At 46.1% G+C, this 15715-nt stretch overlaps 6 protein-coding genes across 6 annotated transcripts; 4 read left to right on the forward strand and 2 right to left on the reverse strand.

Annotated features, from left to right (window-relative positions):
• Positions 1-153: 153 nt before the first annotated feature.
• On the reverse strand, positions 154-2264 carry GGI43DRAFT_416612 (uncharacterized protein). The gene has a single exon (XM_083207318.1). The coding sequence runs from the start codon at positions 2152-2154 to the stop codon at positions 769-771; it is 1386 nt and encodes a 461-aa protein (XP_083056243.1). The 5' UTR covers positions 2155-2264; the 3' UTR covers positions 154-768.
• A 346-nt stretch (positions 2265-2610) lies between these two features.
• On the forward strand, positions 2611-4656 carry GGI43DRAFT_226870 (polysaccharide pyruvyl transferase-domain-containing protein). Its single transcript, XM_083200457.1, has 3 exons — positions 2611-3223; positions 3306-3698; positions 3778-4656. Exons 1-3 carry the CDS (start codon positions 2823-2825, stop codon positions 4259-4261), a joined length of 1278 nt encoding a protein of 425 aa, XP_083056244.1. The 5' UTR covers positions 2611-2822; the 3' UTR covers positions 4262-4656.
• A 552-nt stretch (positions 4657-5208) lies between these two features.
• Positions 5209-7038, reverse strand: GGI43DRAFT_226886 (glycoside hydrolase family 88 protein). The gene is made up of 5 exons (XM_083200458.1): positions 6950-7038; positions 6638-6889; positions 6096-6570; positions 5839-6043; positions 5209-5786 (listed from the first exon to the last, which is right to left on the reverse strand). Exons 2-5 carry the CDS (start codon positions 6863-6865, stop codon positions 5279-5281), a joined length of 1416 nt encoding a protein of 471 aa, XP_083056245.1. The 5' UTR covers positions 6866-6889; positions 6950-7038; the 3' UTR covers positions 5209-5278.
• Positions 7039-7189: 151 nt separating this feature from the next.
• Positions 7190-9616, forward strand: GGI43DRAFT_416616 (DUF2264 domain-containing protein). Its single transcript, XM_083207319.1, has one exon. It carries the CDS (start codon positions 7433-7435, stop codon positions 9341-9343), a length of 1911 nt encoding a protein of 636 aa, XP_083056246.1. The 5' UTR covers positions 7190-7432; the 3' UTR covers positions 9344-9616.
• A 487-nt stretch (positions 9617-10103) lies between these two features.
• On the forward strand, positions 10104-12197 carry GGI43DRAFT_416617 (general substrate transporter). Its single transcript, XM_083207320.1, has one exon. The coding sequence runs from the start codon at positions 10519-10521 to the stop codon at positions 12088-12090; it is 1572 nt and encodes a 523-aa protein (XP_083056247.1). The 5' UTR covers positions 10104-10518; the 3' UTR covers positions 12091-12197.
• Positions 12198-12455: 258 nt separating this feature from the next.
• GGI43DRAFT_226897 (fungal specific transcription factor domain-containing protein) lies at positions 12456-15638 on the forward strand. The gene is made up of 7 exons (XM_083200459.1): positions 12456-12764; positions 12828-12905; positions 12963-13576; positions 13628-13833; positions 13888-13908; positions 13958-14332; positions 14396-15638. Exons 1-7 carry the CDS (start codon positions 12473-12475, stop codon positions 15504-15506), a joined length of 2697 nt encoding a protein of 898 aa, XP_083056248.1. The 5' UTR covers positions 12456-12472; the 3' UTR covers positions 15507-15638.
• The last annotated feature ends 77 nt before the right edge of the window (positions 15639-15715 follow it).

Consider the following 15715-nt stretch of genomic DNA (forward strand, 5'->3'; position numbering starts at 1 on the left):
CGTGTCGTGCCATACTCCATACTTGTCGCACGGCTTTGGCTTGGCAGCCTCTTTTGTAGCCGATCGGCCGTTACGTGTCTTATCTGCTCACCCCTTTCTGGAAATGGGAAATCTATCCCGTAAATAGCAGTAGGACCAACAAGACACGAAATATCAAGTAAGAAACCTTGATTTATCAATTGCGGCTGGTGAGCATGCTATACAACCCCCCTCCAATGAACACAGTTTTACCGTTGACTCGCACCACCATTAGGCGCGCAATGGCGCTCAGGTGCAGTCCCTGATTACGTCGCCTCCTCCACACTAAAGCCTTGGCAGGCTCCGCTAATAAAAATGCCGTAAGTATCATCCAGCCACTCATAGTTGCGCATATTCCGAACTCTTCCAGTTGGTATAGTTGCCAAGACTATACAACTCCTATGAGAGATGCCGCATATGCCGAGTGACCTCCAAGTACCCGGTACGGTCTGATGCTTCCTGGCTTGATCCTTGCAGCAAGCGACAAAGCTCCAATATTAGGAAATAGCATGTTGAGAGAAGGAGGGGGGGGAGCAAAAATTGCTGTGGCATCTGATGGTTTAAGAGAGCCCACAGGAGGACAATTTGGCGCAGAGGAAGGAAAGGAATGAGGGAATGTCTCCCATGAGTCTAAAAATGCAATATATGCTACATAATCCATAGATAATAACCCTACCCAAGAAGAAAAAAAGAGTGTATCTCCGAAATTATTCAAAATAAAATGCTGTAGAAAATCGCTGTAGGGCGTCATCATGATGAGCCAGTGTCTGCCGGAACGATACCGCTCTTTCTAAAATCCTCGTCCATCCATTTCCTTACATTCAGCCGATTCTGTTTCATTAGTTTCTTGGCTGCAGCTTTGACCTTGTCTTTTTTGTCCAAGTATGCTTTCCTGTCCCCGACTACTCTTTCAACTGTCTCCATTTCCCTCTCATCTGGCTCTGATAGCCAGACTGCTTCGCGCGGTAGATATGAATAAGACGCAATAATCTTTTCACTCGCTATCAAAGGAACTCCTGCAATGAGCGAAGCAGGAACTGTAGAAGAAGCTTTTCGATCCAAGTAGGTCTCGGACGCAAATGCAGGAATCACTGCATATGATTTTGAGAGCAGCCTGTAGAAGTCGGGATACGAAAGATCTTCGTCAAACGCAACGTTATTGCGAATATTCTCAGGAACTTGAACGTGCGGACCATGTCCAATCAAGTGTAGTTTGACCGTCTCAGCAGTTTGGTCGCCATTCGTAGCAGCCGTTCCATTGATCTTTTTAACAACATTGTCTAGGCTCTCGAAGATTCGTTTGTAATCTCGACGTTCGGGAGCGTAGTCTCCCTGCATAGCCAGTGAAACTTCGCTTGAAGATTCTTCGTTTGTCTGATTGATGGGGAAAACTGGGGGAAATGTTCGTGCGGTGACGCTTGCCTGCAAGTCTTGCCACTGGGTTATAGATTTCTGTAGAAGGTAGTCAACAGTATGTTGACTGAGACCGATAAAATCAACTCGCTCTTGGTCAACCCATTCTCGGATAACGTCGACGTGCTTGCCTTTGTTCCAGAAATCGGCATGATGGACTAAGCAGAACAGATGCGTTGTTTCGTTATGAAGAAGGTGTCGGAGAGGATCAACTACCGACTCTCGTTTTTCCATGTCCAATTCACAGGTCGTAGAAATAACAAAATGAGGAGGAGGAAGGTTCTTGACATCATCCTTAAAAGTATCGGAGTGGTTAACTGATAGAATTGGCGTTTCTAGTTCAAGGTCGTTGATAATAACATCAGACTTGTAGCGCTGGCGAGCAAAATAGAGCCTCAGTTCTGCGTTCGGGTGTCCGCCAAAAGCATACACCAACGCCGCCGTCACTTCGTCATGGACACCAGCGGACTCGACAATGGCGATGCGTATGGGTTCGTGTTTCTCACAGGGGAAACGATCATTCCACCACAGCATGTCGTCGTCATCGGTAAAAAGATTCTGCCATATCGATTCTTTTCCAAGAAGTATAGCCCTGGTGCTTTCACGACTGCTTAAGAAAAGTAATGCAATAGCAAGAAGAATGAAGAATAAATATAAGGAACGTAATCGCCTATAGTAGGCGGTAAAAGCCATCTTGAGCATGTTGATGAACAACAAAATCATAAAGATACAAGAAGAATAGACATTATGCCCTTTTACAACGGCATTTGAAACGAGAGGTAGAGAAAACAAAAATTACCAAAAGATCAAAGTTAGTATGAGAAGACTGCCCCGGATCGTAGTTTAAAGCCCTTCTCTATCGATGCTACGGAATAATACTAGGATTAATACTTTGTCCCTACATCCAAGAACCCCAGTCTGCCCCAGGCCGCTAGTTTCCGCATGCGTACGTAGCGAAGGATTATCAATATTTTACTTGTACCACTGCCAAGACAGCTCGCGCTCTCCTTTACGAAGCATGTACTATGCGATGGCTACGGAGTACACTAGCACACGACTATCTTGTAGCAGACTACTCCGTAGCGAGTTAGTGGGGACGATCCTAGTAGGTGACGCTACACCAGCTCCGGGCCCAAATTAGGGGCAGCCTCATGAGCATTGACATGGGTAAACAGAGAAATTGCCAATCGCAAGTACCGAATACCTCTTCCTCTTCTTAATCAGCTTTTGCTCGTCTTACGTGCGTATATTACTGTTGCCGCTAAACACGCTTTCAACACGTCCCGCTGCAGTGTGATCTCTCAGGCCAATTTTATCCCATGACAACTACGGCCCAGTGTAGGTGTCGTTGTCGACATTGAAGAAAATCACTGTAGTGTACACCTCTCGCCATGCTGCTTGCGAATCGGTTTGGCAGGGTCACGATCATCGCTGGGGTGACCCTTCTGATATCGTTTCTCCTGGTGATTCTCGCACAGAGCGCCGATATTAGGTCACATCTTCCAAGTTCTACATCAATATGGCCAGCGTCGGATTGTGCTGCGCCATCCACGATAGAAAGTAGGAAGAATATTTCCTACGACCTCACCACGCCACCTTCGATTGGATGCGAAGACATTGTCAATGATCTCCAACAAAAACTTATTCAGGCCTATACAAAGAGTCTAAAGGGTGTTCGATATGCGAACATTTGGGGTTACTTGGAAACAGAGAACAAGGGCGATGCCGCCATTTGGTCTGCGCAGCAGATACTCATGAGCATGCTCGGCATTGAGATGATGGAGGCGTGCCGGTAAGAAAATTGGCCCTTTTATCGCTTTTGAAAGATGCCATAACGCCCGTTTCTCATCCTAACTAATGCCATGGTTATACAGATTTGTTGACAGAGACTGCGACATCAAGCAATTTCGCAAGGTACTCGAGGAGCATCGCCCCCACTCAGCCATCATCATGGCCGGCGGTGGTAACTTCAACGACTACTACTGGGAAGACCAACCTTCACGAATGAAGATGATTGAGACTTTCACCAATGTCTCTATCCGCGCTTTTCCTCAAAGCGTATACATGACGAACCCCGAGCGTATCAAGGCCACCGAAGAAGCCTTTGGCAAACACAAAGATCTACAGCTTGCTGCGCGTGACCAACCCAGCTACGACTGGCTTGACAAAACATTTTCCCAAAAAGAGGGAATCCAGAGCCATCTTGTGCCAGACATTGCATTCATGTGGGGAAATCGGTCTGATTTCAGGGTCAATGGACAGAAGACGTACGTATTTTCCCGCCACATACTTTGAGCTTCTTGTTATTGTTTTCCCGTTCTAACATCTATTTCCTTGTGCCCGTAGTCATGATATTCTTATTCTCGCCCGAAAGGATGCGGAAATCTCCGATGGCGACTCGGCCGACATTGAATTTGGCGAAGGTGAACTGGACCTAGGCGGCAGCGTGGGTAAAGTTACCTACCAGAAAGTTGACTGGAAATTTACCCAAACACCGGATATCGACCCACCAAAGGCCGCTCGCGATGAACCGGCTGGCTCAAGTGCGCCCAAACGAGAAAACGGCAAAAACCAGCGAGCTTGGGCCAAGGCCATTGCTGGTTTTGAGCTTCTGGGCTCTGCGCGATTCGTTATTACCGATCGCCTTCATGGCCACATCTTGTCCACACTTATCGGCGTCCCCCATGTTCTCATGGACAGCAAATTGGGCAAGAATCTTAACTTCCACAACACTTGGACTCGCGACTGCGAATGCACCAGGGTTGCGTTCAGCATTGACCAGGCACTCGATGTGGCTCGTCTATATTTTGAGAAAGAGAGAAAACCGTAAAAATCGCAAGTTTGGCAACACTAATTTCACGCATCTGCTAAGCATCCTAGATTAAGCCACAGAAGCTTTTTTGTAGTGGCAGGCATTTATTTTATTTATATCATTTTGTAGTATCAGGATGTTATGACTATTGGACTAAGAATAATGATTATTCAACGTACCCGCTCAGGGTACGATGCTTCACGATCTGGTATTGGCAGCCTTTAAGCTTAACCTTGTATTCAACCAAAAGCACGCTTGGATATACTTACTGCTCTATTTACGTTTCATTCAGTAGTAAGACCAATGGCCTTTTTAGCAAATTATTCGGCGATGAGGGCGAATTTTAGTGTTTTAGCGCTACAAAATTGAAAAATACGGCCGGTGTTAGCAGCCATGGTGCCGTTTCGCGATAAGTGAGCTACTACTTAGTGAGTAGGATACAAGCCCTAGCAAGCCACTGAACATTGATGTAGACTGCGTCATAAAGATACCGACAAAAAGACATGACTCAAGATATGGCACCGGCCTCTCTGTATCCGCTATGTTTTAGCTCGTGAGTTGAAGCAAGATTTAACAAGCCTGCATCTTTCTGTTCGGACCGTGCTATGTAGTAGAATATAATGTTCGGTGTCTTGTGGCGATTGCTCAGCGGAAGTAGAGGACTAAGCAGACAGCACTCTTTCCAGCTCGAAGAGTAGTTGCATATTCAGAGTTTCAGGAATGAAGAGTAGTGGCATTTACATATTGCAAGTGTAATGCTACAATGTGCATTAGGTGCAGTGCAGAAACCATATTCGACGAATCACACAATTGTTACTCATGGTGGCTGTGCATGTCGTATTCACGAAATCTACGAGCCAATAGTATCAATCGCTCAAGCACATTATGGAAATAAACGGGGCAATGGGAATTTTGCAATACTGTTGTGTAACTATAAATAAATGCACATGTTTACATGTGTTCTACCAATGTCTCTCGATTTTGTACATCGAATCATTTTCCTCAGTAGCAATCGTAATGCCAAGTTTGACTAACCTATACCATCCCCATTCTCAACAACTTGTTTCCAAATTCCAGAAAGTAATAATCAGCATATACCAAACCATGATCGCTGTATCTCACGAGAGCATATTCGTTATTATTCGCTGTTGCGTGTTTCAAGATGCAGTCAAATGCCACTCCTTCGGCCTTGATTTTGAAGTCAGCATCTGCAACAAGTCGTGCCGGATCTGTGGCTTGACACAGATCTATAGTTTCCCCTGCAATGCGTAAAGCATCGTTCAAGTAGTTTGACCCCTCTCCTAGAATTTGATGCAATAAGAGAAGACCATTGGCGGCAATCATGCCGGCAGAGGAGTCGCGTAGTGGCCTATCACCCATGGGCGCATCAAAGTCCCAGAGAGGAACAAAAGGATATGCGTGTTTTGCACTGCGTAGACGCTCAAGAAAATGCTCTGCTAGGCGGATAGCCGTATCTAAGAATATCTGTTCCTTTGTCCAGATGTAAGTTTGCGTGAAGCCCAGTATAGTCCACGCTTGGCCTCTATGATGGGACTCATTAACACAATACTAGAATCTGACGAGATAAGCCTCACCTTGACCACGTCGAGTCGTCGCTGTATCCTTGGTGAGTATGCTTTGTCTTTAGAGATCCGTCGCGAGGATCAAAGTTGACGACATGCCATGTAGAATCGTTATTTCGAATCAGGTTCCGCCTGACAAAATGAGCATGGTTTGTAGCAATGTCTATTAGCCGCTGATTTGATGACTGGTGCCCAGCATAGAATAGAAGATCCATATCTGCATCCAATTAGTTTCGGCAGTCTCGCTTAGCCTCGATTTCCAAACATACTGCACATGCTGTCCACAATGACTAGGAAATTAGTCTCTTTATCTGTAATGTTATATCTTGTGCTAACAGATTTGTCCCAGCTCCTGACTGCCTTCATTCTGTCATCATATCGAGATGCCAAGTTACCTGCGGCGGTCATTACAGAAGCACGGCTGTCATAATTACCTGCCAGCTCCCAATCTTGCCGTAAAGCAGGCTGAACTATGAACCCAAGATCGTGCGTGTTGGTTCTCTTGGCCATCTGGTGAAGAGGAGCGGCCCAGGTGCGACAGAGAGTGAGCAACTTCGCATGAAACTCCGAGCGATCAATGCCTGGTAAAGGTAGATACTGTGGATATCTAACGTATCTTTCTAGAATGCAGTACAAATTCCCAGGGAAAAAGCCGCACGTCCAGAAATTGACCTCCTTGGTGTTGTAGTGTCCTGGAGTCTCTCCATCTTCTGGAGTCCACTCAGGATAATGACCTGGAGCCTTCTGCCTATCCTGTTAGAATATTCCTCCATGTAATTAAAGGACGTAAAACATCCAGAAATAGACTTACGCCATCCAAGTATTCTTCAGCTACCTTCCACAGCTTCGCAGCGATAGTCTCAGAATACAACCCAGAAAGTTCAGCTGCAAGCTGATGGCGAGGCACAGTCTTGCTGGAATTGGGTGTTAAATCGGTAGTAGACAATACGGAAGATGGCGTAGGCAAGCTATCTTGGCTGGGGTTCCGCGATAGCCCATCCTGCGAGCTATCTCGCGATAAATCGGTAGAAGAAGCCATTTTTGAAAATAAATGAGAGAATACCTTCAATCAATCAGATGAGTGAGACAAAGTAGCTACGTTGGAAACATATGCATGACTAACAAGTTCAAATGAGCAAATGCTTGGCTCGCCTTAAAAAGGTTATCGTCTCAATACAGTTCGGGGTGGAGCTAGCCTGATCACCCTTTGCTATGTTTATTATGCCCAAGGTGTAGCGGAACAGATCAAATTCATCATCCTAATGATGCTCTAAGCACCGTCACTATCAATAGTTCCGGCTTTCTTTGGCGGACACTGCTCTCCGATACTTAGCCCGACACGCCGACGCAGGCTCCACCCCCACCGACTGGAGGCAACTATGGGCAATCGGCAAAATAGGAACGGAGCTATTATGAATGGGCCTGTTCTGGAGGCTTGCGAGCATTCCTCTGCCTAGTGGGCGCCACTATTGGTGAAGATGAAAGCGAGTGGCCCATAGATCAATCAATATATGAGGCATCTGTAGTCAAGCTGCATTTTTCTTCTAGAGCAGCCGTGTTGTAGACGCTCTTATCTTTTGGAAACTAAGGCAACATTTCACGCATCATGGCAGCTCCTCTAAACGGAGATCCGAGGTTCAATCCCCTTCACGGTAACCCGTTTGAAACGAGAGACGATGTCGCCAAGGCTGTGGTATCTCTATTCGAACCCTTGTTACCGGTTTTCTCAAAAGGATGTGCTCGTGTCCAGGTTGATGCGTCCACATCCACCTGGGATCGTGCAGCCTGTGACTTGGAAGGCTATGCCAGGCCTTTATTTGGCATTGCGCCGTTAGTTGCTGGTGGAGGGAAATTCGACCATTGGGACATGTATAGGGAGGGGCTGAAGAACGGTACAGATCCACAACATTCAGAATATTGGGGACCAGTACCATCAATGGATCAACGCCATGTGGAAGCAGCTGCTCTTGCATATGCAATCTTGCTTGTCCCAAGTTATTATTGGGAACCACTTGAAGACGCGGTAAAGAGCAATGTCGTTAAATGGCTGCTGCAGAGTCGCAATGGAGAACATGGATCAAATAACCATAAATACTTTCGCATCATGGTGGATCTTGCGCTGGAAAGTGTTGGCGTTGAAGTCGAAAGCACCGGTACAAACGAATATCTGGATGATATGGAGAGGCTATATATATCAGATGGGTGGTATCGCGATGGAGAAGATGAAGGCGACACACGCCGTATAGACTATTATAATCCGTTTGCCATGCATTACTACGGCTTATTCTACGCCGTCCATCGACCATCAGACAAGGGACGCGGCGACCGATTTAAAGAGAGGGCACGAGAATTCGCGCCGGCTTTCTTACACTGGTTTGCAGATTCTGGTTCGAACGTTCCCTACGGACGTAGTCTATCATACAGACAATGTGTTGTTGCATACTGGGGTTATCTAGCAGTAGCTGGCGTTGAGGCATTGCCGTGGGGAGTCATCAAGGGTATATATCTCCGCAACCTGCGATGGTGGGGTGCACAGCCTATCTCAAGACGTGATGGCATCCTTACGCTTGGATATGCGTACCCAAACCCTTTCATGGCAGAACGGTACTTATCAACTGGATCTCCTTACTGGGCCATGAAAGTTTTTGGTCCACTGAGCTTGCCTGCAGATCATCCATTCTGGGCAGCAAAAGAACTTCCCATGCCAGAGCGCCCGTCAATCGCTTCCTTCCCAGTACCCGGCCTTGCCTTTATGCACATGCCTGGTCATACGATTATGCTCAACTCTGGACCCGGTTCAAATAAAGCCATGCGCTTTGTACCGGAGAAATATCTGAAATTTGCCTATTCAAGTCGATATGGTTTCTCGGTGGAGAGCGATAGCCGAGGATTTGATGTCGGTGCCTTCGATAGCATGATTGCACTGAGCGACGACGACATACACTATAGGGTTCGTGAACACTGCGAGATTGCTAAAATGGCTGGGAATAAAATTTATTCTTTATGGCGCCCATGGTCTGACGTTGTTGTTGAAACGTGGCTCATTCCATCTGCTAATTGGCATGTTCGCATCCATCGAATCCAGTCGCCTCGAACACTTACCACTATAGAAGGCGGATTTGCAGCCCCAAGGGCTGATTTCAACATAGATGAAGTTCATATAGACGATAATGCGGCGTGTGTATTATGCAATGATGGCGACTTCAGTGGCATACTAGATGCCTCTTCGCCACCAAAGCGAATTGCGAGGGTTACCAAACCTCACGGCAATACCAGCTTGATGTTTCCACGCACGCTGGTGCCCCAGCTCAAAGGAACCGTTGAAGCTAATGAGACTCAAATATTTACCTGCGCTGTACTCGCGGGCCCAAATGGCAAGTCGATCAAGCAGCAGTGGCAGTTGGCACCTGCTATTCCGACGATTGACGAGCTTGAACGAGAATTTCAAGACAAAGGAGACGATATTTCCATTACGAAGCCCTATTCACGAAGATACACATATATTTTGAGAATATGATTGATCATGCTATATTGCTACGTTTTGTATTTATGAAAAAAAATTAACTTTTTCGTTCTATATTTAGAGAACCAATTCTTTTATTATTATTCTGCTTCTTCAAATATCATTATACTATTTGATCAATAATTTCTTTTTCTTCTTCTTCACTTTTCTCAGTCGTTTTCCTATTAGTTTCTTTTTTCTTTGACGGGAAGATGCATTTTCTTAGATAGATGACGATTTACTCGGTACTAGCTTGCGTCTGTGTCTCTCATTTTTATATGTGAATATATATAACTGACACTATCTAAAGGTGTATATTGATATAATTTTGTGCATGCTTGAATAAGAAGAGAAAATTAGCGAGACGGAATATACGTATTCTTCAACGGAAGAAATAATTAATATAAGGTGGTTTGCTTGTGGCGATGGTATTGACCTTCAAGTATGTACACGATGGGCGTTAGTGAGACTTGATGCTTTGAGCTATTACTTGCCCCCTCCCTTTCTATAATTCCGATAACAACTATAGGATGTATATTATTTTCTTACTCGTACCACTTTTAGTATGAATTTCATTAATTGGATTCCCTATTACAAGTAGATCGCATTTACCTCCTGCCACATAGCGTGAAGCGAGCCTTAGCTTCGGGTCATCGGCACTGGGCCCCTGTCTTCGGGCAGTGCGTCCGACACGTCGGCGCGCCATTACTCCGCATGCCGCAATGCAATACTGATCCCACGCGTTCCAAGCCTCTATCTCAAAGAGTACGTCGTCCAAAGACTTCATACGGAGTCAGTATTGACTTTAGCGACCTACCCCACTCAAGCCACAATTCTCTGAATTAAGATTGTACCCCATGGGGAAGATCGAAGCCATTCTCAATGGTCATATGGCATACCCCCGGAGACAGCTGGACTAGTACTTCTTACCAGGAGGGCGGCAAGCGGAGGGAGAATTTACCGACTATTAGCACAATAAGGGCTAGAGTGTGAGTTGGCTTAGTTCGGCCCGTCCGTGAGTCTCGCCTAGACTCCCTGTTATACTGTTTGGTATTCAAATGGCCATTAATAAATGGCAATCTCCGCCGTGAATCTGAAAGTTTCATCTTCGTTTCTTGCTTTGTCAAAGCTGGGTACTGGAGCATCTTCAATATCATTGAACAAATCCTTGGTATTAACTTACCGGTACAATGTTCCACGTCGATAAAGCTGCTGTCCGCGGCGTCGAAGGCCACACCCTTCGAGAAGCTGACAAGCGGGACCGCTTTTGGTGGCACTACCCAGGTCTTCGCAGCCTCAACTTTCTCTTACTCGGTTGCATCGTCTGTGATATGACCAACGGATATGATGGCTCTATGTTAAACGGACTTCAATCACTCCCCTCTTGGCAAGATGCCTTGGGCCACCCGACAGGCACTCGGCTCGGTACGATTTCCAACGGCACTCGATACGGTCAACTTGCCGCTCTACTCGTTGCTGCACCTCTTATTCAATGGCTTGGACCACGACGTCCCATAACAATCGGTTCTTCCCTTTTGCTCATTGGGGTCGCCCTTCAAGCTGGAGCCCAAAACTACGCCATGTTCGTTTTCGCTCGATGCTTGATTGGCTTCGGTAATACGATTCAAAACACAGCATGCCCGATTCTGGCCTCAGAGCTGGCTCATCCTTTCCAAAGAACCCAGATTATTGGCATTCAGAATACAACTGGTTCTCTGGGCCAGATCATGGCTGCATGGATTACCTATGGCACTTCGTTTATTGTGAGCTCTTGGTCATGGCGTCTTCCATCACTTCTTCAGGCATGCTCGTCTTGCTTCCAGTTAGTGATGTCTTTCTTCATGCCTGAGTCACCCAGATGGCTGGTATATCAGAATCGCAGCAAAGAGGCGTATGAAATTCTGGCCAAATACCACGCAGAAGGTGACGAATCTTCACAGCTATTGCAATACGAGATGGCAGAAATCGAAGCGGCCATTGAGGCGGAAAAGCTTCAAGCACTGTCTTCGTGGATGGGCTGGTTCCGCTCCTCCGCCAACCGATACCGGCTCTTTATCATTGTTACTTCTGGTTTCATCATTCAATGGTGCGGCAATGCCTTACTTTCATACTATATTCATCTTGTCTTCAACTCTATTGGTATTACCAACAACAAACAGCAGCTTCTTCTCAACGGTGGTATCACCATCAACGGCTGGGTTTGGGGCAACTTATTCTCACTTTTCATTGACAAGATAGGGCGCCGTCCTATGTGGCTGATTGGCATGAGTGGCATGTTTGTGGCATTCTTGTTACTTACTGTCTTCACGGGCGTCAACACAGGAATCAATTACGAGAACCATGCTCTGGGTCGTGCGACTATCTTTACCATTTTCCTCTTTGGCATTTTTTATAAGATGCCTGGTTGTATGCTCAACTCGTACGTTGCCGAAGTTGCGCCATTTGACCTACGAGCCAAAGCCTTTGTTATATCTAGTTTTGGCGACGCAGCTGCCAATATATTCAGCGGATACACGAACCCCATTGGTCTTGGCGCTATCGGTTGGAAGTATTACATCGTATGGTGCTGTGTGCTTGTTAGCAACTTTTTCATCATCTATTTCTTTTACCCCGAAACGAAAAATCTATCGCTGGAGGAAGTTGCGCAGCTCTTCGACGGACCGAACTCTGTCGAGACAAAGCTCCAGGAAGGCACAGTGGAAGCCGAAGACGAGAAGAGTGGTGGGGTTAATGAGGCTACTACTACTGTTCACATCGGATAAGTGCTTGCAACTGATGTAATTGACGTAACGTAATATGATGATATGATAGGCTTAGCAGGAAACAAAGTGTTAATAGCTTACAATTTATACATGAAATTAAGATTCTAGCAGCGTGAAATACTACTGTATTTTAAACAATGAAGTCAAGCTCGTCCCTACAGTGCTTAGAAACAGTCATCTTAGTGGTGGAAATTTTCTCCCAGGAAGCGACCCACGAGAAGCAAACAAAAGTCGCTAGGCTTACGGTAGCAGCGCCATAGCTCGGACAATAGCGCCAGTGTTAGGGTGTGCTCCCCGCAAAACAGCTGTCTAGGTAGGCACAGCGGACGGACCCTGCATGGCCTTGCTCCTTAACGCGGAAACACGCGACACAGGTTGGGGTATGCATTGTCGCATACATTGTGTACACCAATCCCAGCTTCAAAGCCACTGGCGATGCAGCGAGCCTGGACCCATCGTAGACCTCTCTTCCTGCTCCTGGCGATCATCCCTAAGCAAAGAGTCTCTAAGAATGGATCAGATCCCACACAATAGGAGGAGTCCGGCGGGGTCAGTAGCTGGGGAAGATGAAGGTTCGCCACACGAGGATAGTTTACCCGCGTGCCTATCTTGCAGGAGAAGGAAATCTAGGTGTTCTAGAGAGAGACCGAGCTGTGCACAATGCTTTAAGATTGGTATTATAAGTCGCTTTTTTCACTGTCGCCTGTGAGGTACCTACTAAACGAATGGAACAATAGGTGCTGAATGCCAGTATGTCGTCAAGCAAAAACCGGGTATCAAGGCAGGGGCAGTCGATAATCTCAATCGACGGCTAGGTAGGGCAATCTTTCCTCAATGCCCTTATGATTCTGTTGGATCGCTAACTGGATCAGAGGTATTGGAACAAATACTCTTGGATAGTTCTGGTAATACAAGAGCCAGATTGGCTGCCTTGCTAGATGGGGATATCGCGGAGCCCAGTGGCAATAGATTTCCCCAGACAGCGTCCGTAATTGGACAACAAGGACATGTCACACCAGGAGACGCAATAGATTGTGGAACTCGAGATTCCTCCCTTGCTTCCATCTCTCAGGCAGAACACCATCGTCCGAAACGACAACGCGTGGATGATGGTGATAATGATACTGGAGAGCTTCAGTACTTGGATGTAGAGAATGACTCCAGGACCCCTCCACTGCCATCTGTTTCATTTTTAGAAGCAGTCGTCGAAGCTCACTTCCAAACGGTGCATCATTGGATTCCGATTCTCCATGAAACAAGATTCCGGGCCAAGTTTAAGGATCCAGTTGAAAGGCAAAAGCTTTCTATACTTCTTCATGCTTTATTATCTGCCTCAATCAAGTACGTAGACTTTGAAGATTTTGGAATGAGCGTACATGATATTACAAGGCAAATTCGCGTCTCTCAGAGGACAGTAATGTCGCATGCAATGGAATCACTCTCTATTGAAAACACTCAAGCTTTGGTTATTATTGCCTTTGACTATGTGTGTATCATGACTATCCCATCATTGAATTATTTACTAAAGATCTAATAGATGGGAAGTGGCCATGTCTCGAAAACATGGCCCATCATTGGCTCTCTGACTAGAGTCGTCGATTACCTGCAGCTAACTATAGAGCCAGACGAAGAGTCGCCAAAGAGACCTCTCTTGAAATCCCTAGCCATTCTAATGACAGCACATGACTGGACAGAATCCGAAGAAAGACGAAGGCTTTTCTGGAGCGTTTTCCTTCTGGATAGGTAAGCCTGCCGCACCACAACGCCCATAACCCAGCCACTGATATCATGCTTTAGAATATGTTCGGTCACTACCGGGTGAGAGGTTAGAGCCATCCATTTTGAGAAACTTAACTGACCGGTTTAGATGGCATACGAGCCTAACATCAGACGACGTGCATCGACGCCTACCATGTGGCGGAGCAATGTGGGCACGCTCTGAGCCTGTTTCCACGCCGTACTTTGGAATATGGGATAAAGCTACGGCCAAGATAGGCAACTCAATATCAAATGCGCCAACCATTTATTTATCCCCAAAAGCGGCTGTTGATGATCCAACTCCCGGGTCCAATGCTGATGTAGATGTATCCAAGCTTGGGGCCTTTGCGTATTGCATCGAAGCGACAGAGAATCTCAGCCAAGTTACATCCTTTTTCTTACAACAAGGTGTCGATTTCGATGATCGAGATGCTGTCAAAAATTGGCTCACAAGATTCAAGGAACTTGACTTGCGTTTAGTTCAGTAAGGCACACTCCACATCCTATTCTACATGTCTCTGGTTTATTAATTAGCTGGTTTGCGCAGTTGGAAGATGTTTTTGCCGAAACAGTGGCAAGATTCGAATGTTTCTCGTGACATTCTGGTCATCAAGATGGACCCAAATCTTACTCTTGCGCATATCTCACATAATACTTCTACGATTCTACTTCACCAACATGTCGCCTATCCACCTACTCGATGGAAAAATGTTGTTAAGCTCCCCAGCTCATGTAGTGCCGAGACGTGCCATCTTGCTGCAGTTGAAACATCATCCATTGTGCAAAAGTATCTGCGATATATGGGTGGAATTGTCAACAGCCAGTTCGCCTTTTGTGCTTTTGTGGCTGCGAGAGTTTTGCTCGTTCACTGGCATTCCTGCGAAACACGTGTATTAGACACTGAATTTTTTAACCTTTTACAAAGTCTGAAAGACATGTCAGACAAGTGGCGTGGGTACTATAAAAACGACTTTACCGCTAACGATATATCGGGCCAGAAAGGGGAAGGACGAGCTATGGACTTACCTAGCAGATATGTAGAGCAGCTTGAGCATCTACACGCACGCTTTCTCAATGACATGACATTCTCGACGGCGGGCCTCACAGATATCCTCTGCGATGCGAGCCTATACGACTATACCAAGAAATCGGCGCATAATACGCCAGTATCCACCAGTCACGTTAATCATGGGAATTCAGCAAGAGCATATCGACGCTATTCATCTGGATTTGAAGCATATCAGAACGCTGGTGTACCTTCTCCTACTAGAAGGTCTGATAACCAGACAAGCCATCGGTCTGACGGATCTCCTATCCGTACGCGGCATTCTGCAGCATATGAAATGCGAGGCTTTAGAGGACCTTTAGAAGGGATGGATCTTACATCGCGATCTGAGGCTGCGCAATCACCAGTACCGATATCACCGCTAAATGAGAATAGGAGAGGTTTGGACAGTTCTGTCCATTTATTGACCGAAATGAATGTGGCAGATAGCTATTCTCACAGCCAGCCAATTATAACTGAGGAAGATGAACTGACAACTATGTCCAATATGCTACTTGGAAACCAGTTCTTGGAGATGGATCGCGTCATTACGCTTCAAAGTACGGATTTCTTCAACTTTGATTCGACTGGAAGAGTCGGCCTATCGGGATGATTTATCGGCCAAAATATGGCCATATCCTGCGCGCAGATGGTTTCTTATATTCTTATACCTTATAGTTTAACCCCTGGATGAATATATGATATGTGATACGATATTGTCGTGCTAGCTTGACCAGTACCAGGTACGTCCATCACCGTGGCTTATCACTATCATAGCTTTCGACGGATATACTGCTTTTTAATACTATAAGCGGATTTATG

Source organism: Trichoderma evansii (assembly GCF_050947405.1).
Source record: "Trichoderma evansii strain SZMC 28006 chromosome Unknown GGI43scaffold_28, whole genome shotgun sequence".
Classification (NCBI taxonomy): Eukaryota; Fungi; Ascomycota; class Sordariomycetes; order Hypocreales; family Hypocreaceae; genus Trichoderma; species Trichoderma evansii.